At 39.1% G+C, this 21,060-nt stretch overlaps 2 protein-coding genes across 2 annotated transcripts in view; one reads left to right on the plus strand and one right to left on the minus strand.

Moving 5' to 3' along the window:
- Window positions 1-330: 330 nt before the first annotated feature.
- Window positions 331-7,763, plus strand: LOC121390407 (m7GpppX diphosphatase-like). The gene is made up of 4 exons (XM_041522211.1): window positions 331-690; window positions 4,450-4,595; window positions 6,203-6,427; window positions 7,480-7,763. Exons 1-4 carry the CDS (start codon window positions 354-356, stop codon window positions 7,747-7,749), a joined length of 978 nt encoding a protein of 325 aa, XP_041378145.1. The 5' UTR covers window positions 331-353; the 3' UTR covers window positions 7,750-7,763.
- A 2,573-nt stretch (window positions 7,764-10,336) lies between these two features.
- LOC121390321 (neurogenic locus notch homolog protein 1-like) overlaps window positions 10,337-21,060 on the minus strand; it is a 40,584-nt gene continuing 29,860 nt past the window's right edge. Inside the window, exons 13-19 of the mRNA XM_041522107.1 lie at window positions 16,946-17,044; window positions 16,270-16,395; window positions 15,328-15,426; window positions 13,925-14,182; window positions 12,985-13,095; window positions 11,414-11,527; window positions 10,337-10,438 (exon numbers count right to left, since the gene is read on the minus strand). Coding sequence (XP_041378041.1) covers window positions 10,437-10,438; window positions 11,414-11,527; window positions 12,985-13,095; window positions 13,925-14,182; window positions 15,328-15,426; window positions 16,270-16,395; window positions 16,946-17,044 — 809 coding nt within the window. The 3' untranslated portion in view covers window positions 10,337-10,436. The remainder of the gene's footprint in view (window positions 10,439-11,413; window positions 11,528-12,984; window positions 13,096-13,924; window positions 14,183-15,327; window positions 15,427-16,269; window positions 16,396-16,945; window positions 17,045-21,060) is intronic.

Genomic DNA, 21,060 nt, shown 5'->3' on the forward strand with positions numbered 1-21,060 from the left:
GGGAGAAAATAATAATTTGAGATAGGGGAGACAATCCAAGTTATAATGTTATGTATCCATGAGTTATCTAAATGTTGCCGCTCATAACATAGAAATAGAGGGCCGAATTTACGAAGCTTGTTGTTGTTGTGGGGCGGGGTGTGTGTGTGTGGGTGGGGGGGGGGTATTAATTTTATTATTATTATTATTATTATTAAACACTCATGCGTCTAAGCATTAAAAATACATACAGGTTCATGCATGTAAGACGGACACACGCTTTGTAAATTTGGCCCATACTGGTGTCGTTTATTCGAGCACACTCCGAAGCAACAGTCAAAGGAGGGATTTTCTAAAACAGAAGAAAAACAAAGATGTCAGCGCCCATAGACACGATGTGTGAAAATAATGAAACTTTGACAGGTAAGAAACGGCGATTGGAAAGTGGTGTCCCGTCAGATACTGGTACAGACGAGACATTTTCAGGATTTTCAGTGGACAAAATCCTCCGAGAGGATACGCGACACAAAGTTATCACGTTGCAGGGGAAATTCGAGGGAAGTGAAGACAAAGCCGTTTTGCTTCTTGAAAAACGACCGTTTGATAGGGACAGCGTTAACAAACTGTTGTCGACGGTCACGAGAACGAAACAGACGTTGAAGAATGATATTTACAGCACGTTCGATACAGTTCCAGATCCGGCATTTGCAGGTGGGATTTTTTGTTGTAGAATTGTTTTATTCCCTTACCCCCAAACCCCCCCCCCCCCCCCCCCCCCCCCCCCCCCCCCCCCCCAGTTCGGCATGAGTTCGACCCGTACCTCCCTTTCAGTGGTTAGGGCATTTTTAGGGATAGGGTTAGGGTTAGTCTTTAGAGCCTTTGATATAGAGTGGTACAGGTTGAACTTTTTCTACTATTTCATCAAGATAAACGTCTCCGGCACAACATTTATTATTGTGATGTTTATTGCTGTGCCATCAGAGGTCCAATAAATGTCAAAATGGAAAAAAACGGACCGTAGATGTTTACCTTGGTGAATTAACCCCCCTCCCCCCATACACACACACACACAATCAGTCAATTCATACCATACTGCCAGGTTATTTTGTACTATAATGCCTGGTAGTTTCAATTTTGCAGCTCTAGATAAAGATAATTACATCATCGAAAATATGATCAATATGAAAACAGACCGCAACCATGTTTTCGCCAAAAGATAAGTAAAACTTTAACAAGTATATAATATCAGAGTAAAATGTCTAAATAGAACTTTATAAAATGTTTCTTGGTACATCTTATAAAACACTTTATTTAAAAGGAAAGTAAAAATTTATAAGAAAACATTACAATCATACCAACAATTAAAAAAAAAGAAGAGAAAGGTCGCTCACATGATTAACATCTAGATTGGGTGGGATCTCTATCAGCCTTTTATACACAGCACATAAACACATTGTCGAAAAAAAGTAGAAAAACAGTTACTATCGGCGAATCCCGAACACCCTGATATATTAATACAAAAATTCCCGAATGTACAAGTTTGCGATGTTAATATTGTTATGACTATGAGGCACTTTTTTTTCCCTTTTACATGGAAAATACTAAGTACTTTTTTTTTTTAAATTTGGTTTGTTCCAAATAAAATGTGTCATTAATGCATGAATTAAAAAGCAGAGGAAAATAATTTTCAAACCTGGTATTTCTGCTTATCATATATTTTATAACAGCATACATCAATGAATTTAAATACTGTTTTGAGTTTCATAAGTAGGAACATTGCCTCTCAAGCTTTGAATTTTAGTAAAGTTTTTACATCAGATTATTAGGGGCCATCCATAATTTTCAACATTTTCACAAGTGTACAAAGAATACACTTTTGACCACCCCCTCCCCCCTCCTAAAAGTGTACATCCCCAAATGAAAAAAGTTGATCGACATTTTTCATTTTCAAAAAAGTGTACGCTGGCCCCTTAAAGGTAGGGTCAACTCAAATAAGAGCCTTATGTGTTGGAAAGATGCATACCCGGACCACCAACACATACTGATACTTTAGCAAATGAAAAATGTGTAATTTTAGAGTTAATAAAAAAACCATGATTATTCCTGCTAACTGGGGGCAGCCATTTTTTTTCTTTTTTGTGACGTCCAGTGGAATAGCTTGGGGCGAAGTGACGTCAGCTCCTGACCATCTCCTGTACATGTACAGTGTAAACAAAAGCAGTAATTTTCAACAAGGCGCTTCTCTTTGATAACAGCATAAATGACTTAATAATATAATAAACTATTAAACTAAATATATTTCAAGTTGCATTAATGGAACAAAATGGGGTTATAGTATTTTTCTCTGTTAAATAATCCAAAGGAAAAATGTACACTATTAGGCCTATTGATATGCTACATTGGAGCAAAAACGACAACCCACGATACCCAAGTGATAATTTTCTTTTCTTTGGGACTACGTAATTGGTCAGTTCTGTGGTTTTAGATGGAAAAGTCTACTTAATCAATAGTTTTACAGAACTATTTACAGTAATAAACCATGTCTAGACAGCGTCAATTAATTGGCTCGTCTGGTTACCAGTCAAATACACACCTGCCAATCAAGAATCACAGGTAGAAGCAACTAACAGCATAGACCAATTAACTAAGAAAACACTCCGTGTATCATTTCAGTATGTAGGTTAATGCATGGACAAAACATTGTTAATTATTTTGACTTGTTGTGTAGCCACTTTGACAATGATATTTTATTTTGTATTGAAAAATAATATATATATAGTGCTGGATATACTTACTGCTAGCTTACTGAGATGTGTATTATTACAGAACATTGCAATGTATGACTATTTATCATCCCGCAAAAACCAGGTAGATTGTGTTTCTCTAGTTCTAAGGCTCATTCCTGACATTACATGTTAAGTATTACGTAACCACCAGCTCGCCAGAGGGCGTACTCACTGAGATGGTACAAAATGGCTGCACCCGTTATATATAATAGCTGTCACATTTAACTGTTTTATTAAATAACTATACGATTATACTTGTTGATATTAAGCAATAATGTGCATTGTATACCGTTGAATATGCATACCAGGCCAAATGCCTTAATTGTCCCTTCCTTTAACCCCCTCCCCCTGCGTACGGTTTGTACGCTCGTGAAAATGTTGAAAATTATGGATGGCCCCTTACTATATTAATTAGCATAAAAATTTACTTTCTGATGTAATACTCAACAGGCAATTACAGATACTAATACTATTAATTATTACTAGTCACCCAGATATAAATTGTTTCTCTTATAAACTTGTACACTTCATGCTTTTCAAAGTTCATTACTATTTGTACCAATGGGTAAACCGTTTATACACACACACTTACATTTAGATCAGGGCTTCTAGATTATGGTAGCCCCACTCCCATGGCTAGTGATATTCAATGTTGGGCTAGTAAATAACTACTATTGCCATGCCATACAGGGCTTCTAGATTATGGTAGCCCCACTCCCATGGCTAGTGATATTCAATGTTGGGCTAGTAAATAACTACTATTGCCATGCCAGACAGGGCTTCTAGATTATGGTAGCCCCACTCCCATGGCTAGTGATATTCAATGTTGGGCTAGTAAATAACTACTATTGCCATGCCCGGCGGCTAGTGAAATTGTTTTTGTCAAATGTTGCAGTTAAGTTTATTTTGTAAATATGAATATCCTGCCCTCACCCCACCCCTCCAATGTTAGTGTTTTAAGCTCTACATCTCCCTCTTTAGGTGACATCTGATTATTATTATTATTTAGTAAAATTGTATTAACTAAAGGTAAAGTAGGGCTAGTGAACTTTTAATTGTGGCTAGTACATTTTAAAAATCACTGATCCCATGGCTAGTGGATTTTATAAAAATTCTAGAAGCCCTGATTTAGACATATTAGACATGCACACACATGTATAGACACATTCATGTATACACTATATCGGTATATAAACATGGCTCCTAATTTTGCTATTTGGCATCTAAAAAAAGAGAAGTAGGTGCCATCTGGCTCCTGGACAGAGAAGTTAACGTAGAGAGCTGATGTATGTTCAGACATGGGGTGGGATCAATGTTTCTTATTAAATCAAGCCTATACATGTAGCTCTGTGTAGTAAATTTGGCTAAATTATCTATAAAACATAATTTTTTTATAGAAACATATTTTCTTAAATAATATCAATTATTACATAAGAATAATTTCTCTATGTTAAAAAAACAATTTGGTAATTATTTAAAAAATTAAATAAATATTTTTTCTGAAGAACATAGATACATGTAAAGTCTGCATGCAAAAATCCAAAACATAAAAAAGTTAAGGTTTGTTTTGTTCAACGACACAAATTGGCAAAGCTAGACATTATTATTAATTATTTCCATTAATCTCTTTTATTATAAATTATAGGAACCACTAAATTTGATAATTTTTATTATTCTCTTCTAGGATTCAAGACAACGATGATTTATCCAGCAACCGAGAAACACATTATGAAGTATTCTGACCAAGAGGTGTGGGTGGTCCGAGAGACACCTGAACTCTACAACAGTGTAACGCTGCCGTCCATTGAAGCAAGCAACTTCAGCATTCAGGTAAACACGAATATAAGACACGTTTCTATACAGGCGTTATGTGAGCTATGACATTTAAAAGGACATTCCTGAGTTTGCTTCATTGTAAGATGTTTCCAATTTCTACGATTAAACTTACATATTAAATATATTTTCTTCTTTAGAATATCAGTGTCTATATTATTCTGGTCCAATTAATATTTGTAAGAAGCCCAAACTGCATTTTGTCTTCAAATAATTTCGTATGTACGAAAATGTGTTTTTTTAGGAAATAAAATGAAATTTAACCTAGTACAAATATTAGAACGTTCAGAAACACGTTTAATATACACCCACTAATATTTTAAGCAGAAAAATATATTTGATATGTAATTACAGTCGTCAAAAAATTCTTTTGAGTTGATAACATCTTAAAAATTGCAGCAAACTCAGGAATGTTCCTTTAAAGTTGCAGACCATAGTATCAGCCCATGAAAATTAAAACTGAATTTAGAAATATACAAACCTGCAACACATTTGGATTTAAGGTTAAAACCGAAAAACTATAGTCTGTGATGTTTAAATTTATCCATGTTTCACAGAGTTGTTTCCCTTGAACTTAGGAGACTTGTATGCAGGCAGGGGGTCGGGGGTGGCGGGGGGGATTCTAGCCCCCCCCCTCCTCCAATAATTCTGAATCAAAAATATTACTGGTAGTAAATCTTAAGCCAGAGATGAATTTTTCTTGTAGAATGAATGAATGAATGTTTAACGACACCCCAGCACGAAAAATACATCAGCTATTGGGTGTCAAACTATGCCGGTAATGCAAACAAATAAAGTGATGATCAACATTAGTATAAAAATTCAAGATTTAAATAAAAACAGTGTAAAGAACTGTGCAAAAATACAAATATCAAAGATAGATACTAACTTTTACTCCAAATTTCAATTGTATCTCAAAGAAAACAAGGGGATTTGTGCTGTATTGGCCATTCTCACAGAGAATGTTACACCCCCGCACCACAGTGAGGTTACAGCACGCGCAGGAGTTTTCTTGTAGAATGCAGGAAATTGCGTTTCAGGAAATCTGGTTTTCAAAAGTTTATGTGGGAGCATACCCCCAAAACCCCACTAGAAACTTTGCTTTGCTCCCCTTGATCGGTCAGCCCCCACCCTGCCTCCAATGTCTACTTGCTTCCACCGTGCCTGGTATTGCCTGGTAGGGGACATGTATTGCTTTAGGGGTACTCTCAGAATGCTTGTTAAATCGACTTCTGCATCTGTTAGGAGCAGGACGTAGTCCAGTGGTAAAGCACTTGCTTGAGGCACGGTCGGTTTGGGATCGATCCCCGTCGGTGGGCCCATTGGGCTATTTCTCGCTCCAGCTAGTGCACCATGACTGGTACATCAAAGGCCGTGGTATGTTCTGTCCTGTCTATGGGGTGGTGCATATAAAAGATCCCTTGCTGCTAATCGAAAAGAGTAGGCCATGAAGTGGCGACAGCGGGTTCCCTCCCTCAATATTTGTGTGGTCCTTAACCATGTGTCCGACGCCATATAACCGTAAATAAAATGTGTTGAGTGTGTTGTTAAATAAAATATTTTCCTTTTTAACTGTATCTGTTCTTCTGTCTGTGATGTTGTAGTGGGTGTACAACATCCTGGAGAAGAAGACTGAAGCTGACCGGATTGTGTTTGAGGATTCCGACCCGGAGAACGGGTTTCTCCTCCTTCCCGACATGAAGTGGGACCGGAAGGATCTCGACAGCCTGTATCTGGTTGCCATAGCGAACAGACGCAGAATGAAATCTCTCCGAGACCTGGACGAGTCGAGTCTTCCTCTACTGAGGAACATCTTGAAGAAAGGAAAGGTGAGTGTGACAGAGCGCTAGATCATTATAACTTCTTTTCTTTCTTTTTTCCTTTTCTTTGCTTTTCATTACAGGTACGTGAGAGCTATGCGGAAACACGTAAATGCGCTTTTCCATTTAGTGTAAAACCCCAAAACAAAAAAACTAAAGTAGTATTTGGCGATCGCAAGTAGTATTCACACGTAGTACATTCCCCTTGGCTGGATTTCGTCAGCTTCATTGCGATTGGCCAATTTTGTCCAATTCAGGATATGCTATTTGAAAGACTTTGTTCGACATGGGAAGAAAGAAGGTGAAGAGTAAGCTTTTTAGTTCCAGCCCCTCTCACATCCCTGTGATTATTTTTAGAATAACAAATAATAGTGGTCCTGGAAATTACCATTTTTTATGGTCCTGAGGAAAGAAGGAAGAAAATGTTTTATTTAACAACACACTCAAAAGATTTTAATTACGGTTATATTGCGTCGGACATATGGTGAAGGACCACACAGATATTGAGAGAGGAAGGAAGGAAGGAAATGTTTTATTTAACGACGCACTCGACACATTTCATTTATGGTTATATGGTCAGACATATGGTTAAGGACCACACAAATATTGAGAGAGGAAGGAAGAAAATGTTTTATTTAATGACACACTCAAGACATTTTATTCATGGCTATATGGCGTCGGACATATGGTGAAGGACCACACAGATATTGAGAGAGGAAGCCCACTGTCGCCACTTCATGGACTACTCATATTGATTAGCGGCAAGGGATCTTTTATATGCACCATCCCACAGACAGAATAGTACATACCACAGCCTTTGTTAAACCAGTTGTGGATCGAGAAATAGCCCAATGGGCCCACCAACGGCAATCGATCCTAGAACCACGGTTGAATTTGTGGTTTTGTCCAACTACTTTTACACTACATTACAAAATGTTGGTTACACCAAGAAATGTAGAACAAATTGTCTTGCTTATCTATGCCAACATCATGTCTTCAGCGCTAGTTTGTGTTCTGAATATGATATATTATTATTAAATTTTATTATTTATTTATTTCAGTTGGCCATAAAGGATAAGTACGGTATTCCAGAGAGTAAGCTACGGATCTACGTACACTACCAGCCTTCGTACTATCACTTCCACGTTCACTTCACGCACGTCAAGCTCGACCCCCCGGGATCGGGCGTGTTACACGCCCACCTACTGGACGACATCATTGATAACATTGAACACGATGGCCAGTGTTACAAGAAAAAGACTATGTGTTTCACTGTGAGGGAGAATGATGACTTGAAAAAACATTACGCAGAAGCTGGCTACTTTAAATAAATAGGTTAAATAGATTGACTTGAGCTGTTGTTTCCGACTAACATGAAGGAAGGGAATGTTTTATTTAACGATGCAATCAACACATTTTATTTATGGTTATATGGCATCAGACATATGGTTACGGACCACACATATATTGAGAGAGGAAACCCGCTGTCGGGACGTCAATGGGCTACTCTTTTCAATTAGCAGCAAGGGATCTTTTATATGCACCATCCGACAGACATGGTAGTACATACCATGGCCTTTGATATACCAGTCGTGGTGCACTGGCTGGAACGAGAAATAGCGAGCGAGCGAGCGCTTTACCACTGGGCGACGACCTGTCCCTTGCTGTTAATTAGACAGAGTGGCCCACTGCGTCTTACTTACATCTAGTCAGGGAGTTGTTAAACTCGCTATAGGTGGAAGCCATTACCGGGAGATAAACCCAGTAGCTACTAGTCTTAAATCTCATGGGGCAGGACAGTACGTACTACAGTCTTTGTTACAGCAGATGTGGAGCACTGGCTAGAACGAGAAATGGTCTAATGCTGACACGGCGGAAACGTATACATTATGGGGGCTAACAGATCGAGGTCGCAAAGCAAAGTTTCTAGGTGGCTCGGGGGTATGTTCTCCCGTAAAACAGAAAACTTTAATCTCTGTCATAAGATTTACTACCAATAATATTTTTGATTCAGCATTACAGACGGGAATATAGCTTCCCCCCCCCCCCCCCCCCCCCCCCCCCCCCCGTCCCAACCTGCTCTACCTTGCCTGTAATGGGCCCACCGGAAGGGATCGATCCTAGACCGACTGCGCATTGAGCAATCGCTTTACCGCCCATCCAGAAGGAAATGCACTTCCTTAATTTCCCTTTCTTCTTCAAGAGATTTTTTCCAGTATTTTAAGGTTTCTTTTCAACTTTTACTATGTTAACTTGTCCAACCGAGAGTGGGATGTTGCTCAGTGGTAAGCCTATTGCTTGATGCGCGGACGGTCTGAGATCAGTCGCCGTCAGTGGGCCCAATGGGCTATTTCTTGTTCCAGCCAATGCATCACGACTGGTATATCAATGATATGTGTTGCTAATGGAAAAAAACCCGTAACATAAAATTTTGCATCATGCAACATTTAAAATGTTAAAAGCAGGACTTCTAGATTATTATAGCCCCACTCCCATGGCTAGTGATATTCAATGTTGGGCTAGTAGATAACTACTATTGCCATGCCCGACGGCTAGTAAATGTTTTGGGTCAAATGTTGCAGTCACGTCTATTTTGTAAATATGAATATCCTGCCCACACCCCAACCCCCCCCAATGTTAGTGTTTTAAAGCGCTACCTCCCTCTTTAGGTAACATATTTGATTATTACTAGTATTTAGTAAAATTGTATTAACTTTTAAGTCTAGAAGCCCTGAAAAGATAATTTTTAAGATCGGTTGGTTCTACCTACCGTATGTGGTGATTGTAAAAATCCATAAACGATTGCCAATGAACAGGGTCGTAGCTAGTATGTGTGGGGGGAGGGTGGGGCGGGGTTGGGACAGTCCTCCCCACAAAAAAGAGAAGTAAAAAATCCGGTAAAAATAATAGAAACGTAACTCCTTCTTAACCATTTGAAGAGTTTTAAGTATGCTCATTGTTTCAACAATTCATCAGGCCCCCACTCTCACCTAAACCTCACACACAAATCCTAGCTACAGCCCTGGTGAATATGTTGTAATTGTTCTTATAGTTTAAATGATGTAATTTTTAAGATCGTTTGGGCGCTACCTATATGGTGACTGTTAAAGGGACATACCCTAGTTTTTAAACACTAAGGCATATTTTTTACTATTAGAGCCGTTTTTGATAACTGAAATCATACTTTACTTGGATTGTATTGCTTATGTTATCCATTTCCATACATTCGAAGTGTTTTTGGTCATCCTGGTGTTTTTAATATCACAAAATGCAATTCTCATATTTTTAAAAACGCACGTGCGTCTAAGAAGTAACAGTTATGGAGTCGAGTGTTAGTCTATTTTTAGATGGTATTTCACCATTTCAAAGTCACAGACTCGTGTTTCACTCAATTGTAACTTTATCCAAATGTGTTACAGGTTTGTAGATTAACTAAAGACAGTGTGCATTTTCACTGGCTGAAACTAGGGTCTGTCCCTTTAAAATCCATAATCAATTGCCATTGAATAGTAAGTGTTCCTACAGTTTAAATGATGGAAGTGATATAAATATGTGGATGTTTGTGCTTGTATACATCTACGCATAAAATTCATTTAAAAAAGCTTCTGATACGGAGTAGGTATTAAAGATAAAATTAGCGATTTGTAAAATCTATCCTACCAATCCACAAAACTAATAGCTGCTTTGCTACCCATTTCAGATGTACAAAACAAAATGCTTGAAGGGTTGTGCTCACTAATGCTCGAAACCGTAGTGGTATATGAGCATGTTAAACTATATCCGCTTCGCTCCGCTCTACTAACTAGCAAACAAATAAAACAAGTATATACTAAATATGATCTAAAAGTGACAAATGCACTTTATCATATAAACAGTTAATTTGAACCACAAAAACCCCCCATGAAAAACCAACACATCTGAATTGTTAATTTTATATGATTTTAATACAATGGTGAAATTGAGTCATCTGTCCAGTGATGAGGTCTGCTGACATGATGTCATCAGGAGAAAAGGTTGTTTCTGCAAAGAATGAAATTATAGTTAAAGCTATAATAAGAAAAAGGACTTTTCATACAAATGTTATTCACGATGATTGTCGTTTAAGACACATGTTGGCCATAATCTAGAATGTATTCATGTATCAAACACCCAAACAACTAAAGCATCGATTTTATATTTTAAAACTGGATTTTCTCTTCTCTTGTTTTTTGTTTGTTTGTTTTGTTTTTTCACCTTTAAGTTCAGCGAATGGACCCCATTCTGCATTTTTAAAAATCGTTTTTAGCAAAAAAAATTTGCTTTAAAAATATTATAATAGTCATAAAATGTACTAGTCCATTACAAAACCAAACCATTTAAAATTATGCCCAGAAATATATGAAAAAAAAGTGTTTTAGGGCCAGCTGTGTGTCAGGAGAAAAATAATTAATTATTAAACTTCAAAAATCGCAAAACAATGTGTGCTTTTTGTTACCAAAATACCATTTATTAGTATTACGTGAAATTATTTCGCCAAATAAAATAAAATTCGCCAATTGTTTCTACAATTGGCTAATTTGGCGAATATGAGAGATAGCCCTTGGTTTTGAGGGTGGTGTGTGTGTGTCTGGCTGTGTGTCAATTTGTGTGTGTGTATCTGTCACATTGTGTGTGTGTCCGTTCATGTGTGTGTGTTTGTAAACGGTCGCCTTTTTGTCTATCTGGAAGAGGCCTACAAACACACATACATTGTACGCATACATGCACACACACACACACAGAGAGAGAGAGAGAGAGAGAGAGAGAGAGAGAGAGAGAGAGGAGAGAGAGAGAAAGAGACGAGGAGAGAGAGAGAGAGAGAGAGAGAGAGAGAGAGAGAGAGAGAGAGAGAGACAGAGACAGACACACGCAATCACACACACACACACACACACATTCCAGATATCGCTCCCACAGGCCTGGAAATAAAAATAAAAATACAACATTGTTTACTCAGTATATACGTGTGTTACTTACACTTGTCGCAGTGTCCACATTTCATAGGACAAACTCTATTAAATGAAGGGTATCTGTCGCAGTTGACACTGGAATATATGCTGCAGATTTCCGGTTGTCTGTAGTCGCATCCAACTGAAACAACAAACAGAACAGTGTAAATATACTGTTTCACAACAAGTAACAACAGACAAAACATTGTACATATACTGTTCACAACAAGTAGGGCATATCTAGCGTATTAGACAAGAATACCACATATTCTCGGTCCTCGTATGAGGTGAGCATAGGCGTACGGGCTCCTATTTTTGTAAGGGGGAGGGGGAAGGCTGATTTTTGCCCCAATTAAACAAAAGTGCCCGAATCTAGGCCAAATTTCACAAAACATCGTAAGCCTAGTTTTGCACGTAAATGTAAATCTACGACTAAACCACAATTCGTATTACTATTGTAGTACATCACGTACGAAAAAAACATATTTTAGTAAACAAAATAAAATTTAACCTAATACAAATATTAGAACGATCAGAAACACGTTTAATATACAGCCACTAATATTTTATGCAGAAAATATATTTGATATGTAATTACAATCGTTAAAAAAATCTCTGTTAGTCGATAGCATCTTATAAATTGCAGCAAACTCAGGAATGTCCCTTTAAAGTTGTAATGAGATGAGAAAAAAACCCCAAACAAACAAAAAATAAATCAGAAAATGGCTCCAATAAGGTGGTTCGATCCTATGACACCTGCACCTCGGTTGAGAGCTCTACTGACTGATCTAATTCCCGATCATGAAAGTATTATAGAGAGGTAGGGATTTAAAAACCAAAAAACAACATCAGGATGGAAAAAAATATAAGAGAATGGGTCCAATGACAGGGTTCTTTGAATTTCAGTTTTTGTTTTGATTTTTAGTTCTTTGAAAGACATTGAACTGAAATAAAAGTCATTAATTCTTTTTTTAATTCTCACAAATCATAGCCAAAGCAAAGATGATATTTTTTACAGCTGCATGCAATTGATATTTTCCAGTTACAAGGTTTAATCTGCCATGATGCATATGAAAAAAAGCTCAATTTGTTTGCCATGGACAGCAACGTAAACGGACTGATTTGGTATTTTTATCGCATTCTATTGTCTTTGACCGCTGTGAAAAAGTCTTTGTAAATGGCAGGTAAAAGTGTTTGAAAGTCTTTGAACTTGTTTGGTCTTTACGGCTATGAACCCTGATTGAGGTGTTTCGATCCTATGACAAATTTACCTCTAGCGAGCGCCAGAGTCGGTTTAAGGATCCGGGGCCTGTAGCACAAATAACAGCAAGGCCACTTTCCCTGGATATATGGTTTGCAACCCCCTCGAGGAGAGGGGGGAAATTACCCGGGAAAAATAAATATACACATCACCGCGGGGCCCCCTGAAGCGCGGGGTCCGTAGCACGTGCTACATGTGCTACTAGGATAAACCGGCTTTAGCGAGCGCTCTACCGACTGAGCTAAATGTCGACCATGAAAAGTATTATCGAGAGGTAAAGATTATTAATAATAATAATTGTTTAACGCCCCCAGATAGATGTTGTAAATATATTCTACCTGGACAGGCTCCGCTGATGTGAGGGCAGTTGTAGGCGTTCACGTAAATCCTGTATCCTGGGAAGACGTCGGCAGCGATACACACCAGACTCTCTCCCTTGAAACAGTCGACTAAAAAGAAAACATAACAATCACAGGGGCGGATGCAAGGAGGTGTGTGTGTGTGTGGGGGGGGGGGGGGGGGTCATGAATGGTGTGCGACTTTTAAAAACGGCACCTACAATATTTCAAAATATATTAATAATATAATTATGGCAGATATTTGAAAATATAATCCACAAACATTCAGGTGACAATTTGTTTTACATTTCACTTCCATTAAAAACAAAACAAACAGCCAAACAACCCGCTGATTAGGAGGACTGGACGCCCCAGCACCCATCTCTTGAAACAACAAATGTGTCTGGGTCTTCATTGGCTAAGGGCCATAATCATGTTGATATAGTTTCTGCTCCCTTATGGTGGATATTGGATTGGATTGGATAACACATTAACGTGCCTATATCCAATTAAGGTTCAAGCATGTCTCTCCCGGGCACAATCTCTGACTTAGCCAGTGACTGGGTCTGAGACAGAAGGGTGGGTGGGGTGTGAATTAGAAATGGACAGAATTTTGCAATATCAATTGGTGAAAAAGATATATATATATAGTGTTGGCTCTCGCCAAATCTTTCGTCCATGAAAATTATTATTTTCCATTAGTAACCAGAAATCTGTTATATGCACCATCCCACATACATGATAGCACATACCACGACCTTTAATATACCAGTCGTGGTGCATTGGCTGGAACGAGAAATAGCGCACTGGGCCCTCCGACGGGGATCGACGCTAGACCTACCGCGCATCTGGCAAGCGTTTTACAACTGTGATACGTCCCCCGTCACTTCCCCTGCCCCCCCCCCCCCCCCCCCCCTTACGTCACTTGGTAAAAACGTACCGCCCGGGCGTGGAGTAGCTCGTGTAGTCGTGGTGTCTGGCTCTTCGGGTTCCGTGGTGTCTACTTGATCGGGTTCAGTTGTATCTGGAACATCGGGTTCAGTGGTGTCTACTTGATCGGGTTCAGTTGTGTCTGGCACATCGGGTTCCGTGGTGTCTACTTGATCAGGTTCAGTTGTGTCTGTGTCTTCAGTGGTTGTAGGTTGTGTAGTTTTTTCTTTGGTAGTCGGAGGCGCAGGTGTGGTAGGGTCCGGGTTGTCTGGGTTTTTTGTATGAAGACATTTACATTTATACACATACATAATTATTATACATCTATCTGTTTGTCTGTCTAGCCTTCTGTCAGCTTGTCGATTTATTGATCTACCGAATTATCCATTCGTTCGTTATCCATCCATCCATGAAATATTGTCTGTTTGTTTATCTATCTATCTATCTATCTATCTATCTATCTATCTATATATGTGTGCGTCTGTCTGTGTGTCTGCATGTATGTATGTATGTATGTATGTATGTATGTATGTATGTATATAAGTATGTGTGTGTATGTATGTGTGTGTTGTATAATGGTATATAATATATATATATATATATATATAATATATAATGTCTGTCATATCTGAATCCTGTCTAATCTGTTTATCTGTCTGTCTTTCTCTCTATTTGTGTCTCTGTATGTCTGTTGTTCTGTCTGTCTGTCTGTCTCTCTGTATATAATAATAATAATATAATAACAATAATAATAATAATATAATAATAATAATAATAATAATAATAATAATAATAATAATAATAATATAATAATAATAATAATAATAATAATGTTTGGTGGATTACAAATTTATGAACTCCATTATCTGCTATTTGGCAATATTTGGTGGATTGTAAATGTATGAACCCTATTACCTGATGTTTGGCAATATTTGGTGGATTACAAATGCATGAACCCTATTACACGATATTTGGCAATATTTGGTGGATTACAAATGTATTAACCATATTATCTGATGTGTTGTAATATTTGGTAGATTACAAATGCACGAACTCTATTACCTGATGTTTGGCAATATTTGGTGGATTAAAAATGTATGAACCCTATTACACGATGTTTGGCAACATTTGGTGGATGACAAATGCATGAACCCTATTACCTGATGTTTGGCAATATTTGGTGAATTACAAATACATGCACCCTATTACACGATGTTTGGCAATATGTGGTGGATTACAAATGCATGAACTCTATTACCTGATGTTTGGCAATATTTGGTGGATTACAAATGTATGAACCCTATTACCTGAAGTTTGGCAATATTTGGTGGATTACAAAATGTATGAACCCTATTGTATGATGTTTGGTGATATTTGGTGTATTATAAATGTATGAACCTTAGTAATAATTACCTGATGTTTCGCAACGCTTGCCAGTGAAGCCAGGTGGACAGAGACAGGTGCAAGGCACCGAGTTAACAGATCCTCCGTTCTCGCACTTTATGGAACACGCTGAAAGGACAGAAATATTAATTTTCGAGATCGAGAATGAGAGAGATAGAGAGAGAGAGAGAGAGAGAGAGAGAGAGAGAGAGAGAGAGAGAGAGAGAGAGAGAGAGAGAGAGAGAGTGTGTGAGAGAGAGAGAGACAGAGACAGACAGACAGATATACCACCAGACAGACAGACAGACAGACAGGCAAAGAGATAGACCAACAGACAGACAGAGACATGGAGAGAGAGAGAGAGAGAGAGAGAGAGAGAGAGAGAGAGAGAGAGAGAGAGAGAGAGAGAGAAGGAGAGACAGAGACAGAGACAGAGAAAGAGACAGAGAAAGAGACAGAGAAAGATAGATAGAGATTCAGAGAGAGAGACACACACACACACACAGAGAGAGAGAGAGAGAGAGATTCAGAGAAAGAGAAATAGAGATTCAGAGAGAGAGAGAGAGAGAGAGAGAGAGAGAGAGATGTAATGTAGCATAACATATTTGTTTGTTTTTTGTTTAACGACACCCTAGAGCACATTGATATGTTAAATTAAGTTAATTTAACAGTCTGTTAACCATTGGCTATTGGATGTCAAGCATTTTTGGTCATTTAGACATAGACAAGAAACTCGCTACATTTTTCAGTTAGAAGCAAGGTATCTTTTACATGCACCATCTCACAAACATGACAGCACATACCACAGCCTTTGATATACAAGTTGTGATGCACTGGCAGGAACGAGAAATAGCACAATGGGACAACCCGACGGGAATCAATCCTAGACCGACCGCGCATAAGACATGCGTTTTACCACTGGGCTACGTCCCCCACCCCCATAACCTAAAATAAGACAATAAAATGACCTACAGTCCGGACAGAGTCCACAGAAGAACGGACAGTATTCTGGAGCCCAGTTGCTGTATTTTGTACAAGAGTCGGCGTTCTCGGCGTCTGTGCAGGAGGGATGATCTGTTTTGGTTGCAGGGCATACCTCTGGAAAGAAAAAAGAAAGAAAATAATATATGTGTGTGTAGGTCTCTCTGTCTGTCTGTCTGTCTCTGTCTGTCTGTCTGTCTCTGTCTCTGTCACTCTCTCTCTCTCTCTCTCTCTCTCTCTCTCTCTCTCTCTCTCTCTCTCTCTCTCTCTCTCTCTCTCTCTCTCTCAATATGTCTGTGTGTGCGCGTGTGTGTGTGCACGTGTTTGTGTGCGTACATCCATCCATCGTGAAACAGACAGACAAGGTCAGAAATGGGAGGGATACAGAAAGATACAGACAGAGAGAGAGAGAGAGAGAGAGAGAGAGAGAGAGAGAGAGAGAGAGAGACAGAGACAGAGACAGAGGTAGAGGCAGACAGAGACAGAGGTAGAGGCAGACAGACAGACATGCAGAGAGAGAGAGAGAGAGAGAGAGAGAGAGAGAGAGAGAGAGAGAGAGAGAGAGAGAGAGAGAGAGAGAGAGAGAGAAAGAAAGACGGATTCAAACAAATGCACTGCTATTAACTGTTATAAGTCTCTAAAATATTGATAAAAAGAAGAAACCCACTTGTTTCGCACTGATCCCCTGTGTAGAGTGGCCAGCATGTACACGAGCAGGTCGAGAGGTCGAATGTGCCGCCATTAAAGCACACCTTTCCCTGGCAGTCTACAAAAAAACCCCAAACAAACAATATTTTATCATTGGCAGCATTCAACTCATTGCGTTTTTCTTCTTAATAATAATAATAATAAAAAATAAATAAATAAATAATATATATATATATATATATATGTATATGTGTGTGTGTGTGTGTGTGCGTGCGTGTGTGTGTGTGTGTGTGTATGTGTGTGTGTGTGTGTGTGTGTGTGAAAACAGATGAAGTCAAAAGGTGTAGAAATATTTTTAATAAGTTGAGTATACTAAGGAAAACAGACTAACAGGTATCACTATCTAAAATGATCATTGATTTTGTTTGTTTTGTTTAACGACACCACTAGAGAACAATATCAATATCTGTGTGGTCCTTAACCATATGCCCTACGCCATATAACCGTAAATATAATGTGTTGACTGCGTCGTTAAATAAAATAGTTCCTACCTTCATCTCAAAATATATGTGTGGTCCTTAACCATATGTCCGACGCCATATAACCGTAAATAAAACGTGTTGAGTGCGTCGTTAAATAAAACATTTCCTTCCTGTTTATCACTGACCAAGACATTGAAAGCACTGTCTGCGTGGGGCGATTCATCCGTTTCGCCGTGCGGTAATTTTAGGGGAATCCCAAAAGGCTGTATAAACGCATACTTTGCCGTCAAATGGATTCACTCAAAACGTATTGTAAACGCAACCGCAAACGGAGTCGTAAACGGAGCCGCAAACGCAACCGGACCAAAGGAATCTCAGCTTGTGGTAAGCAAATGAAATCTACGTACATGTCACTTGAGGTTCATATAGACTGGATGCGGCTCGTGCGTGCGGTCCTGCTGTTGCGTCTGACACTTGGGTACATACAACATATACGATTATTTCACTGCGGCTGGCCGCATGCGTTTTGCAGACGCACGCATCGCACGCAGTCTAGACGCTCTCATTAAATCTAATGTATTTTGGTTTTTAGCCAGACCGCACGAACGCGTCGAACCGAAAAAAATGTGAGCCTCAAAACAGCAATCGAGATGGGGTGGGTAAGGAAGGAAGGAAATGTTTTATTTAACGACGCACTCAACACACTTTATTTACGGTTATACGGCGTCAGACATATGGTTAAGGACCACACAGATATTGAGAGAGTAAACTCGTTGTCGCCACTTCATGGGCTACTCTTTTCGATTAGCAGCAAGGGATCTTTTATATGCACCATCCCACAGACAGGATAGTACACACCACGGCCTTTGTTACACCAGTTGTGGAGCACTGGCTGGGACAAGAAATAACCCAATGGGCCCACCGACGGGGACCGACCGCGCATCAAGCGAACGTTTTACCACTGGGCGACATCTCGACCCTGGGGTGGGTAAAGGTTGGGGCACTATAACAGAGGGACTTCTCCAGACATACCAGAATTACCGTTTAAATGAAAAGAAGGAAGAAGAGGAATTTGTTTTGTTTAACAACTCTTAGACTATAAACCCGCTACATTTTTCTATTAGTAGCAAGAGAGCACACATCACGGCTTTTGACCAGTTGTGGTGTACTGGCTGGAACGAGAAAAAAGACCAATCAGTTGAATGGATCCGCCGAGGTAGTTCGATCCTGCGACGCATGCACCTCAAGCCAGCATTTATCTGTTGAGCTAAATCCCCCCCTCCCTCCCCCCCCCCCGAAAAAAAGGGGAAAAAACAAGAAGAAAGGAATATTTTATATATCGACGCACACAATACACTTTAATTTCTGTTATAATACGGCGTTGAACAGATGGTTTTAAAACCACATACATATGTGAGCTTGGTGGTCTAGTGGATAAGCTGCTGGACAATCAAGCTGACGACAGTGGTTCAAATCCCGTCAAAGCTGGCTCACACGTTCATTCATCTTTCTCATCTATCACCCTCTGCCTATCATTCTTATTATCTTAATATTAAACAAAATTCCGATTTCTCCCACGATTTCATTCTGTTTCGACCCTTTCTGTCAGTTTCCTGCGACTCTGTCTTCTGAGCTGTCCACAGCACCTATCTGTCTCAACTTCCTCAACGGGTGCAGTCTCTGTGTATTTCGCTGCACCCACCTGGCATCCTCGTCCTCTGCCGCTAATAAAGCTGGTCTGACCCACGGCACTAACTAAAGACCACATAGATAAATGAGACAGGTAACTCGCTACCGCCATAAAATGGGTTACTTTTTACGATTAGCATACTCACATATGCGTCGTATATTTGTGGGTTTTCTTTGGGTGGGTGGGTTGGTGGGTATTTCTTGTGTTTTTTTGTTTTGTTTTTCTATTTTCTTTTCTTTGTTGTTTTTGTTCCTGAGACGAGCCTTTCTATAAGACGAAACGAATGAAAATGGTTTACCACATAAGTTGTTTTTCTTTGATGTGCACGTCTTGCAAGTCGACCCCGTGCAATAGGGCTTTTTCTGCTGACTTGGCGTCTGTCTGTATAAAATAAAATATTAAAGTGCATATATATATTTATTTATTTATTTATTTATTTATTTACCACGATTACGAGAGGTTTTTAATTTTCTTTTCTTTTTTAGCGTGGAAGGATGGATGTATGTATGGATGTACATGTATGTATGGATGGATGGATGGATGCATGGATGCACGGACGGACAGACGGACGGACGGAAGGAAGGAAGGAAGGAAGGAAGGACGGACGGGCAGATGTCTGTGTGTGTGTGTGTGTGTGTGTGTATAGCCAGTACACCACGACTGGTATATCAAATACCGTGGTATGTGTTAACATGCCTGTGGGATGGTGCACATAAAAGATCCCTTGCCACTGATGTAAAATATAGCGGTTTTCTCTCTAAGACTATATGTTAAAATTACCAAATGTTTGATATTCAATAGTCAGTGATTAATAAATCAATGTGCTCTAGTGGTGTCGCTAAACAAAACAAATTTTATGAGCTCACAAATCTATTTAGACATAATTAATTCATCCACATTTCCATCCATCCACCACATCTATTATTCTCTCACGACTTACCCTGTTGCATAATTGCAGGCATAAAGCGTCCCATAACTCAGTTTGCCAGTGCAGTCTACCTTTGCGCACCCTACTCTAGCAGCTGTTGCCAAGACAACCTGAGATGGTAAAATGTTAATTAATTATCTGCTACCAATCTGCCTCTATCTGTCTGTCTCTCTGTCTGTCTCTCTCTCTCTCTCTCTCTCTCTCTCTCTCATCATATATATATATATATATATATATATATATATATATATATATATATATATATATATATATATATATATATATATACACACACACATACATACATACATACATACATACATACATACATACATACATACATACATACACACACATACATACAGAATGAGAGACACAGTCGAAGGAGAGACACAGAGATACAGACATGTAGAGAGAGACACACAGAGAGACATGTAGAGAGACACACATAGACATGTAGAGAGACACAGAGACATGTAGAAACTCACAGATAGACACGAGGAGAGACAGAAGGACATGCAGAGAGTCACAGAGACATGTAGAGATATATGTAGAGAGACATATTATTAAAGCGACTGTCCTGGGTTGCTTGACTTTAATAAACACGGGACAGAGGATATTAAAGCGACTGTCCTGGGTTGCTTGACTTTAATAAACACGGGACAGAGAATATATTAAAGCGACTGTCCTGGGTTGCTTGACTTTAATAAACACGGGACAGAGAATATTAAAGCGACTGTCCTGGGTTGCTTGACTTTAATAAACACGGGACAGAGGATATTAAAGCGACTGTCCTGGGTTGCTTGACTTTAATAAACACGGGACAGAGATATTAAAGCGACTGTCCTGGGTTGCTTGACTTTAATAAACACGGGACAGAGGATATTAAAGCGACTGTCCTGGGTTGCTTGACTTTAATAAACACGGGACAGAGGATATTAAAGCGACTGTCCTGGGTTGCTTGACTTTAATAAACACGGGACAGAGGATATTAAAGCGACTGTCCTGGGTTGCTTGACTTTAATAAACACGGG

The sequence above is a fragment of the Gigantopelta aegis genome, chromosome 15, assembly GCF_016097555.1.
Source record: "Gigantopelta aegis isolate Gae_Host chromosome 15, Gae_host_genome, whole genome shotgun sequence".
NCBI lineage: Eukaryota > Metazoa > Mollusca > Gastropoda > Neomphalida > Peltospiridae > Gigantopelta > Gigantopelta aegis.